This window comes from Simochromis diagramma, unplaced genomic scaffold, assembly GCF_900408965.1.
Source record: "Simochromis diagramma unplaced genomic scaffold, fSimDia1.1 OVJJ01000216.1, whole genome shotgun sequence".
Classification (NCBI taxonomy): domain Eukaryota; kingdom Metazoa; phylum Chordata; class Actinopteri; order Cichliformes; family Cichlidae; genus Simochromis; species Simochromis diagramma.
Genome location: NW_024386883.1, coordinates 6,926,264 through 6,943,600, shown reverse-complemented (window position 1 = coordinate 6,943,600; position 17,337 = coordinate 6,926,264). Strand labels below are relative to the sequence as shown.

Genomic DNA, 17,337 nt, shown 5'->3' with positions numbered 1-17,337 from the left:
GTATAATATGAGTTAAAACAATATATCCAAGACACACCCACGTTCTTGCTGTCTGGCTTACTGACGAAATTCAGTGGAAGCAGATTGAGCTTGCTGCTTTTTCCCATTCCTGCAAACAATCCCTCCATTTTCAAGATCATGAGAACAGTTATCTCAGAGGAGAGGGATGTGTAACGGGTGTGACCGTGGTCACTGGAATTGGCGTACGCATCAAATTAGCAGCAGAGAGACACATGACAGGAGGCCTCTAAGGCCCACTCCCCCCTTCTTTTAAAAAAATGCAGTCAGCCCATCACTGACATTTCAGCAGGAGAAAAACACTCCTTCAAACAGATGTTTTAAAGGCATCAACAAAGTGCAATTTAATGGTGGTTGTAGTGGAGAATAATCTTCCTCTTCTCATAAACGTTTACATAATCAGGGACATCACAATGGCCTGTTTGTTGTCGCCGCAGTCAGCTGTAAACATTCCTGAGATTACACTGCTCAGATCAGTCAGCTGACAGGCCTGTTTACAGGAACCACTTAGAATTTACATCTTGACCTATTGCTGAATCCTTCTCGGGTCATTATCAGCACTGTGACCTTTCTTTCATGGGTTCTACTCATGATATTCACAGCGAGCCGTACAGTCCGCATTTTATCTTAATTTTCCTGTTGCACGTCCCATTTCGTTTTGCTTCAGAAAATTTCCAGCAGATATTCATCCAATCTCAGCAGCAGTTGGGCTTCTTCTTTGGTTTATGGCTGGTCTCTGTGCTGTCTGTGATCCCTGTGAGCAACATAAATAAAAACATCATTTTTTTCACTTTTATGTTATTCGTATAAGCAATGTGAGCTTTCTTTTTCTCACTGGAAGCAATAGAACAATCAAAACCATTTGTGAATGGATCTTAACGGTTAGATTTCCTCAAAGATATATCTATGTTAACACATAGAAGTCACACCATTGAACTGGCAGATGCAGTGAACACGGGGCATATTGGTTACGCAGGAGTTCTCCCTTTATCAGTACAAATACATGCCTATGCTACATTACTGTTTGGTCTGTTTATGCTATCAGCACATTGATATGGTTAATTACACAAAGAAAAGTTAAAACATAGGGGTGGTGGGTGTTGTTTATAGAAATATATAGAAGACCAATATAAGAATGATTGTAAGTTTATAAGCAGTAAAATGTATTTACATCTTAAATTTAGTGAGGAACCACTTCACCAAAAACGCAGTTATTTATCTGACATTAAACTTTTGATATAATCCCTAAATACAGTAAACTTCATAAGCTAATGTGTCAAATTCTGTAATAATGATACTGTAAACATCAAGATGCTTTTATAAAGTGTCATAAGTACACAAAACCTAAAAATGGGTCATATTAGCCTGTTGTTAGGTGGTTGCTAGAGAATATGCTGACATCATATCTAATATATATAAGAACCTGTAGGGGCTCAAGATGTACACGCGTGCCTTGACTTTTGATTTCTCAGCTCACGGTTGTGTAGGAGGAGTTGGTGGATAAACAAACAAACAGAGATTGCTTGTGTTATAGTAGGAAACATCAATAGCAGAGCAGTGGTTAGCATTCAGGGGTGTAAAATATCAAGGACACAAAATGATTTGAGTTTTTTCCTATATAACTTAACTTAGTCCCTATTGGAAGTAAAAATATCTTGAGCTCCAATTTTGAAAACACAGCTTTCTTTCTTTCTTTTTAAATAAAGCTCTGACTTGTATTATGACTATGAGTCTGTGGTCTGGGAGAGAGTCCTGGTACTCTCTCTCTGCAAAATACAGTATATAATGACCAGTGTTGGGCAATTAATTATATAGTTACTTCTTCAAAAAAGTAACTGAGTTATGCAAACAACAAAGTTTTTTGCAGCTGTTTACCTAAAAATGCAGCCAAGGCGTTTTTTTTAAATAAACATTTCAAACTATTTATAGAACAATCAGCTGTTCTGCATCGAATTTGATGCCACACAAACTATTTGTGCCACTCCAAAAACTAATTTCTGTCCACTATGACATAAAGGAGAACAACAGCCTGATACCTGCAGGCCTGACAACAGGAGATGTATCATTGCTGTAACACCTGTAACATTCAGCAGTCGCCTCATTGTTCTGACACACACAACAAAACAATTGACTACACTGCACACTGACTACACAAGATTTACGCTAAACGTTGCAAATCTCTCACATCTCAAAACACCACCGTCACTCCTAAAACTTTCCCCCTCCCTAAACAACAAATGCCATGTTTTGTTTGGTCGACATGGTACATTTTTCGACCAATGGGAAAGGGTGGGGGTGTTTTTGGTTTTGCTCACAGGCGGAGAGCGCTTTCGAGCCTTTTTTCTTATAAAACGCCAATTTAGCCGTTCCTTCCTGCAGTAAATATAAACAACAATAGTATTCAGGAAGAAAAACAAACATTGCATTTATTTTTATCATGACTCTGGTTTTACGTGGCCTATCAACACAATTGAAAAACTGGTATAAAGTCCACAGTTTTTCCATCAATTGTTCCGTCTGTCCTGCTCACATCTCCAATGCTTGTACACGTTGTCATTAACGTGGCTTCACTCCACATCAGCCACGCCGCTTTGCTAGCTAAAACACCGGTGTCGGCACATAAGGACGTCATAGCCTGTCAACGACATTGATTAGGTGCGCATTATTGGCTGGACTATGGGATAAGGTGGCATCGTTCTAATCCCATACTGGAGCAGCCAGTCACTTACTGACTAACACTGCAAAGCAGAATTGTTAACATATTTACTTTCATTTCAATTCAGGTTAGATTTTATTTTTGTGCGCAACGCAGATTTTTTCTGCGCAGAGATCGTGCCAGCAGTGCGCAATTTCCCAGGCGCGCATCTTAGAGGGAACATTTCTCAAAACATTCCTGAAGCTCCTCCGGCAGCGAGCTGGATAATAAGAAAAGCAATAATCTCTGCACACAGAAAGGAAGAGAGTGATTTCATGACAGAGGATCCCAGATTACTATGTCACAATCATTCTCTTTTTTAATGAGAGGGGGTAAAGGTCACAGTGGGCTTGTTTTAGTGCTGCCAAGATCATTTTTATACGTATTAACAATTTTCAGTGGCATACCACATTTGTTTGATTAATAGCAATTTATTTGGTGGATCACTGTGCTACAGGGGCACTTACAGAGTCTCCAGACCTCACTGGAGAAGGTCTGGCTTTGACCCACTGTGGAGTGAGTTGGTCGAAAGCCACTCCAGTGACAATCAATGGAGGTAAGATTAGAAAACACTCCGTGTGTCTAAGCAAAAAAGATTTTTTTTTAAATGTGTTTTTGCCTACTCACAAAAAACATAAACAGATAAAGCACAGCACCTTTCATTTTTGTGCTAACAACCAGAAACAGATAACAACCACTGAATAATGTGGACTCACTGATTATGTCACCAACATGCCTCGACCCGCTCCTCTCCAGCTCAGATAAAACATTGGCCTCAAAAGTCAAAGAAGCCACACGGAAGAAGAAGTCCTTCACACCATCTCCTGGACAAAAACAAAGTCACAGAGTTTACTGAGAGGACAAAACATGAAAATGAAAAGCATTCAGGCTTGATGACCGACTGTTTATCTCCCACCTGACTTTGCAGACACGGCCCAGTACTCTGCTTTGATTTCCTCAGAGAGCCTCATGGCTTCCTGCTCAATCTGAGCCAACAGGTCAGGAGACTGAAGAGCAAAACACAGACAGAGCGAGAGTGATGAGTCACTGCAGGGCAACTTCAGCAACCAGTCAACCCATTATCAACAATCTGACTGATCAGAACGAAACTCCCCAATATCTGGCATTTTACAGAAGACTAAAATTGAAAGCAGAAATATTTTTATTACTGTTAAAGTCTGTCATGTATGACAACAAGAGTTTTTATTATTAGCTAAAAAATTCCTATCATTCAAAGCATTTCATTTTGAATGAAATGCTTTGAATCAGTAACAATCTCACCTCACATTTTCAACTTATTAATCAACTATTACATTAAAAATGTCAGGTCAAATCTCAGTGTTTCATAATTTTTTCATAAAATTCACCCACACTGAGGTCCTTCTTGGTACCGACAAGGAACAATAAGACACTGGACGGGTCATTTTCCTTCATAGCATCTTCCAGCCACTGCCTGGATGCACACACATATACACGCACATACATTTTATCGGCTTTTTAGAAAAAATATCTGACAATGACATTGTAATGGAAACGCCTTACCTGGCATGAGCCAGTGAGCCCACACTGCTTAAGTCAAACACGACAATAATGGCTGGAGAAATGCAGACAGTTTGATATGGGTCAGAACGAGAACACGAATCTTTCACCAGCTTTAGTTAAAAGACAAAAATGAATATTTTGAATCTTCATTCACCTTGTGCTCCTCTGTAATAGGTGGAAGCGATACACTTGAAGCGCTCCTGACCTGCTGTATCCCACCTAAAACAGATCACACGAGAGCTTTAATGGTCGTCTTTGGAATATTTGGTGAATGTGAAAGAAACAGTGGGATTAAAAGTGAACTAGAGTCCTAATGTTGACTAGATGCCAAAATGATTACCTTAATATTACACTGATTCTACATGTGCACTCACAGCAGGTACACGCACATCTGAAGGTGACATAGTGAATTCAAGGCATGTCATTTAAGTCGCACTGAGCAGCCTGAACAACCAGATCGTGAAATTATCAGGCGGATGCTGCACAGCCCCACAATTATCTATTTATGTGATCTCATTACACACAGACTGCTCATATTTGAACTTCTTCGTGGAGATTACTCATATGACCCTAGGGCTCAGTCTACGAACTGGATGTTTCTCTCTGGTTAAGAAGTACACTTACAGCTGTAAACTGAAGGGAACACCAAGCACCTCAAAGCGCTCCATCTCAAAATCCACCCCTATAGTCGCTTTGTAGTTCTTCTCAAACGCACCCTTACAGAACCTGAGAGCAACAGGGGACAGGTGGCAGACTAAGAAAGGTAAAACGAAAATCTTTTTAACATTTTTGAATAAAATGCTTCATTTCTTAAGCATTTTTACCAAACAATACAGTAAACTGATTCCATCCTACTACTGAAATACAAATTATTCCAAATATTCATTAGTAATTAAATGTAAATGACATTTGTGGTATCATAAAAGTCTTCATCCTGAGTGGCATGGTTTCTGCTGAAACTATTAACCTGTAATGAGTAGGGATGGGTACCGGTATCCGGTGCCATTATGGCACCGGTTCTGACATAAACGGTAGTAACCAGACCGAAAAGCAGCGCACATTTCGGTGCTTCATTTCGGTGCTTTTTTTTTCCTGAGATGTCATACACTTTGGATTCTAGCCAATCATTTTACCTTTGCGAGCGTAGTAGGCGGGCCCAGGTACGTACGTTCTTTTAGAGCAGAGCTACAGATTAAAAATGCCCAAAGCGAAGCGGTCAAAGTCTGGCTGTACTTCACAGCAAAAGATGCAAACTCAGCAGCTTGCAACAAGTGCTTTAAGCTGATACTGTGAAAAGGAGGAAACACCTCGAATCTGATGAAACACCTGGCGATGCATAGCGTTTTTTTAAAAGCCGAGAAATGCGCCGTATTTGATAGCTTGCTGCGAGACCTCACACCGAGCACATCTACTGCGGGTGTAGCCGTAGCCCTGCCAGTGTAGCAGAAATGATGACGGATGATGATGCAGCAGCAGCCGTTCTTCTCTGCGTGAGTAGCTTAATGTTGTTCGTGTGTAATTTACGTTGAGTAGGCTAACCACGTTATTACATTAATGCATGTAAGGTGAACTAGCAAACATCATCATAGCTACATGCGGCTGTCTTCTTGTTTGATGGCAGATACTTCCTTCACCCTGGCCAAAAAGGCTAAAATGACCAAAGAAAAAGTGGAAAACAGTTAAACATGAGAGGTTTTTGGACAAAGTTTGTGTTCTTGATTCTTTAAGCACCGGTTCGAGCACCGTTTAAGCACCGGCACCGTTTCAAAAGTACCGGTTTGGCACCGGTATCAGATAAAACCTAAACGATACCCATCCCTAGTAATGAGGATGAGAAAAACAAATGAGCCTCAGCTCTGTGCACATGCTCAGTGTCTTTATGTGTGATTGAAAGTTTCTGCCTCAGTATGTTATGCTTTAGGTGTAATTTAGGTGAACAAAAAGTGTTAGGTAAATTCACGCCCCACACCATTACACCAGTGACACAAAGCAGGTGGGATCAATGTTGTCATGCTGTTTACCCTAAATTCTGACCCTACCTCTGAATGTTTCAACACAAATTGAGAATCATCAAACCAGGAAACATTTTTTCAGGTTCTGTGAATTGTAATCTCCGTCTCCTGCTTGGATGACAGGAGTGACACCTGGTGTGGTCTTCTGCTGCTGCAGCTCATCTGCTTTAAGGTTCAACATGCTGTGCACTCAGTGATGGTCTTCTGCATACCAGTGGATGCTTGACTTGTTTTTGTCTTTCTAACAGCGGTCTGGCCGTTCTCCTTTAAACTCTGAAATCAGCAAGGTGTTTCTACCACAGAGAATTACTGCTCACTGGATATTCTATCTTTTTCTGACCATTCTCCGTAAACAGTAGATCAGCATTTTCTGAAATACTCAGAACAGCCAGTCTGACACCAAAAACTATTCATGTTCACTTAAATCACATTTCTTCCCCCATTGTGACATTCACTTTTAATTTCAGGAGGTCATGTTCATCATGTCTCTATATATCAAGCTATATAACATATAGAGCTGTAGCTATATAAAAGCTTCTTACCTGCTGATCAGACACGTTTTGCCAACTGCAACATCACCCACGACGATGACCTTAGCAACATTAAAGCTGAGAACAGAAATCCACAACTGTCAGCATTCACTCAACATCATGAAAATACACAGCAGGGTATTCCACAGCATGGAGAAATCACTCAAACATTTAATTACATAAATACTTGATATGTTGGAAGCATTGGGAATTTAGTAAAGTGAAATGAAGACTTAATTTAAGGAGTTCTGCATCACTGCCTCAGTAATGCAGGAATTACAGCTATTTTTATTCATAGCCCCCTCCCCCCCTCCCTTTTCACACACTGGGATGGTAAAGAGAGGCTAAAATGTACCTAATCCTACATAAACCTTACTGTATTTACGTGAGACTAGTTTGTTCAGATTTACTTCTTTACGAGGAGTAAACATCTAAGTAAAGTCAATGGTTTTGGCCTTTTTTAAAAAAAAAAGTGGTTTGTAAAAATAAATGCCATTAGCCTTTTCTTTAAAAACACCACCAACAGAAAGTGGTCAGATGTGGCAGGAGCGTCAGCTGACACAGTCAGTCTAATGTGATTTAGAAGACCAAATTAATCAGAAACTCATTAATATAATTTAAACCCACAGTGTAGAGATGTGTGTAGTAGCATGATGGGAGGCAGAGAGTGTTTATTAATCCTTATGTGACCTTACCTCACTGTGTCTGCTTTCTGGACCTGGCATGCAGCCTTCACGTGCGGGTGGAAGCCTTCTTTGGTGTGCAGCGCTGCATTTGCACTAAAACACTATAAAAAAAACATGTCCATGTTTTATCATGCTTGGATAAACTGACCCATTCAGGAATAAAGACTCAACATTCATTTCAGTCATGATGTAAAACTGGAGATTCCGTCTCTTCATGCTCTGAGGTCAGGTTGCACGGCTGGAGATACTTTTTTTTATCACTTGCCAGATGGCAGCAAGGTTAACAGCCTGTGCCTTTTTGTATCCATGGAGATTTTTGTTACCATGGGGATAAACACAGAAATCATTGTGGAGTACCTTTATTCAGGATTAAGACTAGGTTCAGGTTTGCGATAAGGTAAGGGTAGGAGATTCAACTACAATCATGGGGTTTGTGTGTGTGCGCGTGCGTGTATATATATATATATATATATATGTGTATGTATGTATGTATGTATGTATGTATGTATGTATGTATGTATGTATGTATGTATGTATGTGTGTGTGTGTTGACTAACCTTTGGGAGCTGAGTAATAACCCGGTCCTTCTTCACAGGTGGCAACATGCTGATGCAGCTGATCGATGCACACACACGCATGAACACACACCTCCTTCAAGAAGCCGCTATCACCACTACAAGCACACGTTTCATTTACTGCAAGAGGACGCAGTTCTTGTATTTATCCCTTTCTCATAAATCACCCACAGAACTACACAATCCACGCAGCACAATGCCTTCTAAGCTTGTCAGAATTTAAAATTTAAATTCTATTTTTAGTAGTCAATGGACAGTAATGTAGAAATACACAAACAAATAAAGTTTTTCTTTTTAACAAAGAAATCTTAATGGATTTTCACCAAATGTTGTAGAAACGTAGACAGTCACCTGAACAAAGTTACTACTGTCATTACTACTACTTCTCATGGCAGCACTGCAGACCCCAAACTAACATTCCTTACGGGCCTGTTTGCTGGTCAAGGATTATGCAAGTTGTAAAAATCTTTACCTGAAGTACTCAGAAGATGTGATGTGTTATCCAAAGTCCGCAGAGGAAACAAATTCAGAACAAAATGACGGTCCCACAGCCTCAGAGAGAAGACCCACATACTCTGAAATGAGCGACGAGACACAGAGTTAGCTGTCAAACAGCGACAATGTGCGGTCACAGGTCACATTTTATATTAAGAAATAGCTGCATTTGTTAACGGGAGAAAAAATAAAATTCACAGTTAAGTGGACAAACATAAATTACTAGCTTGAGCACATAAACAAATAAATAACACACAAAAGTAGGTGATGACCACTATAATACAGCTCTTAGCTGGTAATTAGATGCTAAAATGCTAACAAAAAATCCGGCACGTTGTTATAAATAAAACAAAAATGTTCAAATGGTTAAAATACACGCATTTAAAAAAGTATCTATCACCACAATTAAAGTGTTATTAAAAAAAAGAAAAGAAAAGGATTATCAAAGCTAGCGAGACGTTGGAGCAAGTGAGTGACGGTTTTCTCCGACAAAATGCGAAGAAAGCCGAAGTAGCACTGACGTTTTATTTCCGCGACAGCCGCAGTATAAAAACGCGCAAACGCACATTGTTCGCCCTTTTGGTCTCTTCTCGTCCGGTGTGGTTCATTGTCGCTAGTTTCGCTGAACTTGCGAAGTGCATTGATACGTGAGAAGGCTGCGGTGGTTTTAGATGAAAGGCCCTGCGTTAAAGGTTAGTTTGTAAGCGTGTTTAAGTCGTGATTTCAGTTCGTTAAAGTTGAAGGTTAGCATTGTTCTTAGTTGTGATGTTGTAGCCACGTGGGGAGGACTGCTGGTCCTGTGCGTTTTGCTTTCTGCATATCTTAATGCAAGCATTGAATGCCTCCTCGATGTCTCATGTCTGCCATGAGTCTGGAAAATTATATTTCTGAAAGTCTGACTCACTTATGCTACTGATAAAAAGTGGTTATGCAAATTATTTCAAACCCATTCATTCTCTTTGTCTTTTTGTGTGAAGAACATAAAATAGTGAATTTTGAATTCTCAGAAAGCTGTCAAATAACTGAGTAACAATATGAACACCATAGAAGGATTTAAAAAATAATTATTATTTTCCTCTCACACTCAGGTGGACCTAGCGCTTTTGGGTCACAGTATGAGTACAAAAATGGTTCTGTTCAAGTCCTCCTGTGGTCTCCTTGTGTCCTTGGAAGGTGAGTGACCATAAAGTGGACCCAGCTCTTTGTCTGATACATCTGTAACTGTGATGAAAGCTGTGAATAGGAAGTGCCGTCTGATGCGATAACTGACGATGTTTCTCACTCACTGTTCTGAGCCTCAGTCTCAAAATAGCTCTGTGGTAATAAGTCTGTTCACATGAGTAGAAGTTAACTTCTGTTTGCTCTTCAGGCTACTCGGAAGATGCCAGATCAAGAGGATGACAATCCAGGATCATAGGTTGGCTTAATAGTTCTGAACCCATGTAGTTCTGATGCATGTCAAAACAAATGAACTCACACGCTCACGGTTTCCTCCTCCGGGTAAAGGAAGAGAACTTGAGCATCCGTGAAGGATGTTTGTCTGCATGGTGCGTGCACTCCCAGCTGAACTAGTGGACAGATGTGGATTTGTTACACACAGGTAAATTTCCATTCCTGCCCATAAGCAAGAAAAACTGGCTGCTTCTGTTGTGATGAAATTTAAACTGATAACAGCTGGAATTACCGGCAGATTGTTCAGTGTTGATCATTGGTTTTCTGAACACAAAGTGAGAATAAATTTGTCTAGAATTGACTTGATCAGTTCAAGTGGCTCACCATTTTGAACTTTGTTTCAGATGTCTCTAAGTGAGCTGGTTGAGATTCATCTGAAGACATGCCTAGCCAGTCTTCGTAAGTACACTTATAACAAACCTGACTGTATTTAAAGATAAGCTCACCTTTGTACAACAAGGACTGATTTTTAAAGTACTCACTGTGCACCACATGGAATTGACATCATTTGAAATCCTGCTGGGATTTGTTTGTATAATTGTGTCTGATCCTAAAAAGCTTTCCACATTTTGTCCAATGAAATAAAATCTGTTTAAAATTGAATCCAATGCTATTCATCATTGTGTGATACTTTAAAATTTAAATCAGAGTGCTTTGTTGTGCGAAGGAGAGTTAATTGGAAATGCATTTACTAAGAGTCCTATGAGCCCTGAGTGGCTGTATCAATGATGAAAACCTGGAATAGGAAGTGCCGTCAGATGCGACAACTGACGATTGTCTCTAATCCACCTTTCTGAGTCTCTTCAAATTAAAGAAATTAATGCTTATCAAAGTGTGCTGCATATTCTGATGTCTCCCTTTTTTATTATCAGGTCTGTCAAATGATGACTTAGTTCACTGTCCAGTGAATTTATCAGGTAACATTTTTCCTCTATATGACAAGTACTTATCATTAATTGTGGTGATGAAACCTAAACTGAAAAGCTGGAATTACCGTCAGATTGTTCAGTGGTGATTGTTGGTTTTCTGAACAGAAAGTTAGAAGCGTTACATTCTGCTGTTAGACGAAAGCTTCTTGACATTAACTTCCTCTTATTTATCTCTCAGAACTGGATTCAGTGGCTGCAGAGACTCTGCTTCAGTATACATGGATCCAGAGCTGAGTAAGATGCATGCATGTTAAGTTATTGATTAAATGGTCAGATGTCTTAAGTCCTATAATTGTCTTTTAGCAATAATGTGGTCTGTTTAGTGTGACCTCTGCTGGAGAAATGCAGTGATGAAGTTTGAAAAATAACATGATGCAGTAAAGAAACTCTTTTTGGAATTGTTAGCCTATTTTCACTTTAATCTGTGTTGGCTTTTTTATTTTGCACATCGTTCAGTCTATTTCCTTTCTCTCAGGTGAAAAGAGGTCTTGGACTGGATCTTTATGTGAAGATGGAAAGCATTTATTGCTTGATGTTTAAGAGCTGATGTTGCTGTAATTTGAATAAACTGTTGACATGAAACCAGTGTTCTCATCATTGTGTTAAACGATAGGCTTGAATTTTAATTCAACACCTGGTTGGCGCTCAGTAAAACACAGACTTACTTTTTAGTCTCAGTGTTTTAATGGCTTGGCTTTCAATATTATCTGACTTGGACTTGAACCACATCAGGTGACTGTAGCTTTACTCCAAATTTACTGCAAAGAGTCCTGCTCTGAAATGAACAACGGACTTGACAAAATATAGGGAACATCAGATTTGGGTCTGATTGCATAACAGCAGCTTGAAATGAGAACCTGCCATCAGCAACCATGTTACTCTGAAAATCACTGTCAGGTTTGAACTAAATCTACATAAATTGAGTTGTAAAGCAGTCTGGCTGCTGTAAATGATGAAGTGGCTGGTGAGTGTTTATCATGCTTCTATTAGATTTATTTTTATTGTATAGCACCTTTCAGAACTCAAGTCATTCAAAAAATGGCAATTTAGCTTTCTTAGGTGTAAAGTCACTGACTTTTCAGAACATGTTTCAACAATCAGAATTGGTAGCTCTGTTCCTGGCTCTTCATCGGAATCTAATGAGCAACTCCAAGTCAGCCCTGGCAATAAAGTTGAATCAACTTAAATTGAAGTCTAAAGCTCAAATGCATCTGTTTCAGGAAAATGTCTTTAACAAGTTTGGACTGGTGAATACTTTACGTTGTGTGTACTCTCCTTCCACTACTTAATGACTGAGTGAGCTCGTGATTTTATCTTAGAATTGTTTAACAGTTGCGCTCTCTGCAGCTGGCAGAGCAAAACATTTTATATAGTTGGCTGTAAATATAGGGACAAATGGCAAACGGAGCATGTTTCTTAAGGCTGTAATCACCTCACTAGTAATGGGTAGATGAGGCTTCATAAAGCGTTTCAGCACATTCCCCAAACTAGCAAAACAGCAACACTGTGTAGACAGTCTTGCTGTTTTGCTCCATACTGACACCTGCTGGACCTTAAATATCATTGCAGGCAACTTACTTGACACAACAGACACTGATTTAATGACCTAGTCATTCTTGTATACACTGTAAGGTATTGTACTTTCTATGGAATCATTTTATATCTTTTACATATTGTAGACATCTTTAAAATATATTGTGAATGACATTAAGTGAAAATTAAACTGAAAGTATTCTGAATATTACCCATTTAAATGTAATTGACTCAGAGTTTATTATAAATTTCTATTCAAAAAATAAGTTTATCCATTGTTTTTGCATTCAGTTTATTGCGTGTTTTTTTGGGGGGGGGGGTTGACACCATTTCCCCAGTTTTGGAAAACTGATAGGCATAGATGAAGCTGGGGTACACAAAAAATGTAAAGCCAGGTGGAAAAGGTCATCCTATTCCCCCAGTACGTTAAAGGATCCTCTGATCTTGGAATGTTTCTCTTCGACACTCTCCACAATACTAAGGGGTTGGCAGTCCTCTATAATAAAATTCAGGACTGCCTGATCCAGAACGGCCTTCCTAGATGCTTGTTTTCAAAATAATCAAACACATATTAATACAAAAAAAAAAAAAATGATGATAAAGCTGTTCAGTGTCTATATAGGTCTCCCTGTGTTCATTCTCGGTGTGTTTGTCTCTTCATTTTCATGTTTGGCTCTGTAATGCCTAAACACTGAGGTGTTTATGTTTGTGTTAGAAATGCAGAACAGATGCGACATTTAACCTGCATAAAATGAAATAAATAATTTACACTGCAAGTCTCATCGCTGATGGATTACACTGAAACAAAGACAGACAAACTATTTGCAGTTAAAAGATCAAAATGATCCCACACAGCAGAAACATTTCTTTTTCTTTCGGGCTCCATTTTGTTATGGAGAGATGTGTAATTTTTTTTTAAATTATTATTTTTTTTTTTTAATCTTTGCGAGAGTAATTTCGTGTTGCTTTTTTTTGGTGGCGACTCATTCCGTTGGATGTGGTACCTTTTAAACACAGTTTGGCGCGTTGGCAATGAGCGATACAGCAGCTGTATCGATCACGTGACTTTTTCTTAAAGCGACACACGCACCACTCTGTGAGCTTGATATATGCGCCTGTGCGTTAGTGTTGCTGGAACCATCACTACACCTCACATTTTTTTCAGATGAGTTTTGAACAAAAGTCACCAATATTGTCTGATGGTGTAAATCAAAAGAGGCAATGCACGTGTATCTTATTGCCTCTGCTGCAGAAACATGATTCGACATAGTGAAGGTAGATAAATTAAATACCTTGTTTAATAGTTAGAGAAAAACTCAGAAGTTTAGGAGGCATAGTGGAAAACATTGTCTAAGTTTGTTGAATAAGGAGCTATGACACAAAAGGAAACGGGAACACCACAGGGATAGGCCATGCAGAGCATTAGTATGACAGAGGAGTATGCTAAGGAACAGGGTGAGATAAAAGCAAGTGATTATGTATTTTCTTTAAATCAAATCAATCAAAATTTATTTATATAGCACATATTAAACAACAGTGTTGACCATAGTGCTTCACAGTCAGTAAAAGCATGATACAATTAAAAAAAACAATAAAAGAGGACAACAAACAATAGGTAACAAACACACAAGCTAGACCAGCAAACTAGACAGAATCAAAGCCAAAGTAAAAAAATAAGTTTTAAGATGTGATTTAAAAGACTGGATAGACTCGGCAGTACGCATATGGACAGGGAGGTTATTCCAGAGTCTAGGTGCCACGGATGCAAAGCCCGGTCACCTCTCGACTTCATTCGAGACCTAGGTTGTGCTAGGAGCCTGTGGTGGACCGATCTAAGTGCTCTGTGGGATTGTATAAGTAGAGTAGTTCAGAGAGATAGGTGGGTGCCTAAATTATTCAGAATATTAAAAGTGAACAAAATAATTTTAAAATCTATGCGATATTTAACAGGGAGCAATGTAATTTGGCTTAAAATTGGAGTTATGTGTTCATGGATTCTCGTACCTGTTAAAGACGCGCAGCTGCATTTTGAATTAACTGAAGCCGGCACAGAGAAGAGTGTTGGAGGCCCGAGTAGAGGGAGTACTATAGTCCAATGGCTTTGCTTTGGAAATCTGACGCAACTGGTAAAAGCTGTTTTTTACCACAGTGGACACCTGTTTCTCAAGTTTAAAAGAGCCATTCAGGAACACTCCGAGGTTTCTTATAGTGGGCGAGAGATGGCTAGCGAGAGGGCCCAAGGGCATCAGCTAACTGGTCTTAACATGTCTTTGCCACATAGATTTGTGGAAATTCATCAAATCTGACAAAACAGCAGGCTCAGAGTGAGGCCTTTCTTCTTTTTTTTTTACATTATATCCAATCTACATGTTTAGGGTTGGGACTCCAGTCTTATGTATTACATGTCAATATATAAAAGAGGGTGTGTGCTGCACATGTCACACCTTGCAATTTCAAGGAGGGATCAGTTGGTTGTCACCGTGCACAGGTAATAATCTCTGTTCCTTTAGATGATAGCTCTCACACGGAGTTAGGTGTCTCTGAATTATTATTTTTTTCATTGCACCAGAATCTGTCGGAAGACTTTTGATCATCATCATGGCTAAATCTGAAACTTGTCTCGTCAACTTGCATTACCAGGATGGCAGCGAGGGACGCCCCTCCAACCCTGCCAAGTTCAAAAATCAGGACTTTCGCTCAGATAAAAGCTGACTGCCTCCAGAAAGGAGAACTGTTGTGGACAATGAGTTCCCACCAAACGGTCTTCTTTGGGTTGACCTGCCTGATATGAGTTCCTCACAGAGAGAGGAGTGAAATGGCTTCGACCAGCAGTAAAATCATTTTAAATATATTTATTTTTCTTTCACTTTCAAATCTGATGGATGTTAGTTAGCGTTTCTGTACAGTAGGACAAACAGATTCTTTTTAAATGCTTGTCAGCATATTTTTCTCCACTGTCTTTTCAAGGATTTATTGAGAAAACAAGGAAAGAAGGATCCAGCCTGCTTTCAGTAAAGATGGTATGTCACGATTTGACTTTGACAAGGCGACGTGGGTAAGCAAAACTTTCTTGCCTATAGCTAATGACAATGACAAGTATGTTCCACATCTTGGGAGAACTATTAGTTTCCTCCTTTTAACAGGTAACTGCTGGTTTGTGTCTGCAATATCTGCGCTGACCTTCCAAGAAAATCTGATGGCACAAGTTGTGCCAATGGACCAGTCCTTTGAGAACTATGCAGGAATATTTCACTTCAGGGTAACAAAGGATTAATAAATGTGTCTAAAGAATACTGTCACAAAACAGAAACACAACACATTGTGGTTAATAATTCCAGAGGTGGTGAGTAACGAAGTACAAATACTTTGTTACTGTACTTAGAATTTTCAGGTATCTGAAAATTCTTGAGTATTTCTTTTTCTGACAACTTTTTACTTTTACTCCCTACATTTTAAACAAATATCTATACTTTCTACTCCATACATTTTCCAAACAGCCTCGCTACTTTTGTTTTAACATTTTTGAGGTGAGTAATTGTTTCACGTCACTGCAAGTCTTGGCGATTGTGGCTCAAGAGTTGGCCGTTCATCTTATAAGTGGAAGGTTGCCAGTTCGAGCCCCGGCTCCGACAGTCTTGGTCATTGTGTCCTTGGGCAAGAGACTTCACCCGTTACCTACTGGTGGTGGTCAGAGGGCCTGGTGGCGCCAGTGTCCGGCAGCCTCGCCTCTGTCAGTGCGCCCCAGGGCAGCTGTGGCTACAATGTAGCTTGCCAGCACCAGTGTGTGAATGGGTGGATGACTGAATGTGTAAAGCGCTTTGGGGTCCTGAGAGACTAGTAAAGCGCTATACAAATAAAGGCCATTTACCATTCAAACATCAAACTGATTTGAGCTTAAACAGTAACACATGAAAGATAATCCCTTTCCCCAGTACAAGGGGAACAGTGTTTTTTTATGCTGTGAAACCTGCTGAAAAACAAGCTGAGGCAGACTTGCTGTGTTATTCAAAGGTTGCTTGAAAAAACTTTGCAGGTCAGTGCAGGATAAACAGGTTAGTTTGCTTTACTGTCATGGATGGATGATGATCAAATCACCACAGCCTGAACTATCACTGAATGGAGCTCTTAATATAAATTATTGTGAGTTGTGATTCTTTTCTCCACTCTGAGCCATTAAAACTGATTTTAGGCCCTACATCAGGGGTGGGCAATTCCAGGCCCCGAGGGCCGGTGTCCTGCAGGTTTTAGATCTCACCTTGGGTCAACACACCTGAATCACATGATTAGTGACACCCTCGAGGCCTGGAGTTGCCCACCCCTGCCCTACATGCAGAATCTCACTTTAACCTCTTGCCTACTTATTTTCTGTTTAGAGGCAAAGTCACGCCTACAATCTAGGCAACAAAAAATGGAGGTGTTTGTATTTTCCTTCTGTTTCTCTGCTGATGTTCAGCTTATCCTAGAAATGTCCTCCAAGGAGCTACATTTTACTTTCTTACTTTGAGTACATTTCAGAGCCTGTACTTTATTACTTTTAAAAAGAAAGTGAAGAAGTGGAATCAGTACATCAACCTTTACTGGAGTATTTTTTAACACTAGTATCTTTACTTCTAGTACAGCAATTTAATCTAGATCAAAGTATAGAATCTCGGTACTTTTGCCACCTCTGATTGATTCTTAGCTGTCCTCTCTGTTTCAGTTCTGGAGGTTTGGAAAGTGGGTAGATGTTGTCATTGATGACAATCTGCCAACGAAAAAAAAGCGGTTACTGTTTGTGTCCTCGAAATGTGGAAATGAGTTCTGGGCTCCTCTGCTGGAGAAGGCATATGCCAAGTAAATAACCATCTCTCACACTTTCATGTAAATCAGT

The 17,337-nt window shown here is 39.6% G+C and overlaps 1 protein-coding gene, 1 long non-coding RNA gene and 4 other non-coding genes across 7 annotated transcripts; 5 read left to right on the top strand and 1 right to left on the bottom strand.

The window, feature by feature from the left end:
- Positions 1–334: 334 nt before the first annotated feature.
- On the bottom strand, positions 335–9,032 carry LOC120733646 (ras-related protein Rab-34-like). 2 transcript variants are annotated; one of them, XM_040031953.1, is made up of 11 exons: positions 8,531–9,032; positions 8,041–8,098; positions 7,493–7,584; positions 6,810–6,875; positions 4,880–4,981; positions 4,410–4,474; positions 4,256–4,307; positions 4,085–4,166; positions 3,630–3,720; positions 3,430–3,537; positions 335–772 (listed from the first exon to the last, which is right to left on the bottom strand). In XM_040031953.1, the coding sequence occupies exons 2-11, from the start codon at positions 8,086–8,088 to the stop codon at positions 714–716; spliced, it is 765 nt and encodes a 254-aa protein (XP_039887887.1). In that variant the 5' UTR covers positions 8,089–8,098; positions 8,531–9,032; the 3' UTR covers positions 335–713. The 2 variants fall into 2 exon arrangements, with proteins under 2 accessions (XP_039887887.1, XP_039887885.1); XM_040031951.1 differs by lacking the exon at positions 8,531–9,032 and having other exon boundaries at positions 8,041–8,190.
- Positions 9,033–9,772: 740 nt separating this feature from the next.
- On the top strand, positions 9,773–9,844 carry LOC120734444. Its single transcript, XR_005696010.1, has one exon. It is a non-coding gene; the product is annotated as a small nucleolar RNA SNORD49 (small nucleolar RNA).
- A 356-nt stretch (positions 9,845–10,200) lies between these two features.
- Positions 10,201–10,275, top strand: LOC120734451. The gene has a single exon (XR_005696017.1). It is a non-coding gene; the product is annotated as a small nucleolar RNA SNORD65 (small nucleolar RNA).
- A 451-nt stretch (positions 10,276–10,726) lies between these two features.
- Positions 10,727–10,804, top strand: LOC120734446. Its single transcript, XR_005696012.1, has one exon. It is a non-coding gene; the product is annotated as a small nucleolar RNA SNORD49 (small nucleolar RNA).
- Positions 10,805–10,964: 160 nt separating this feature from the next.
- LOC120734453 lies at positions 10,965–11,037 on the top strand. Its single transcript, XR_005696019.1, has one exon. It is a non-coding gene; the product is annotated as a small nucleolar RNA SNORD65 (small nucleolar RNA).
- A 4,540-nt stretch (positions 11,038–15,577) lies between these two features.
- LOC120733650 lies at positions 15,578–17,219 on the top strand. The gene is made up of 2 exons (XR_005695892.1): positions 15,578–15,726; positions 17,167–17,219. It is a non-coding gene; the product is annotated as an uncharacterized LOC120733650 (long non-coding RNA).
- The last annotated feature ends 118 nt before the right edge of the window (positions 17,220–17,337 follow it).

Bases quoted from the DNA above. Each gene is read 5' to 3' on its own strand.
- LOC120733646 (XM_040031951.1), bottom strand. From the start codon at position 8,121: ATGCGTGTGTGTGCATCGATCAGCTGCATCAGCATGTTGCCACCTGTG. The intron at 4,982-6,809 runs GTAAGAAGCTTT...TGTTGCTCTCAG, and splicing joins AAAACGTGTCTGATCAGCAG to GTTCTGTAAGGGTGCGTTTG. The intron at 3,721-4,084 runs GTGGGTGAATTT...TTTGCTCTTCAG, and splicing joins GTACCAAGAAGGACCTCAGT to TCTCCTGACCTGTTGGCTCA.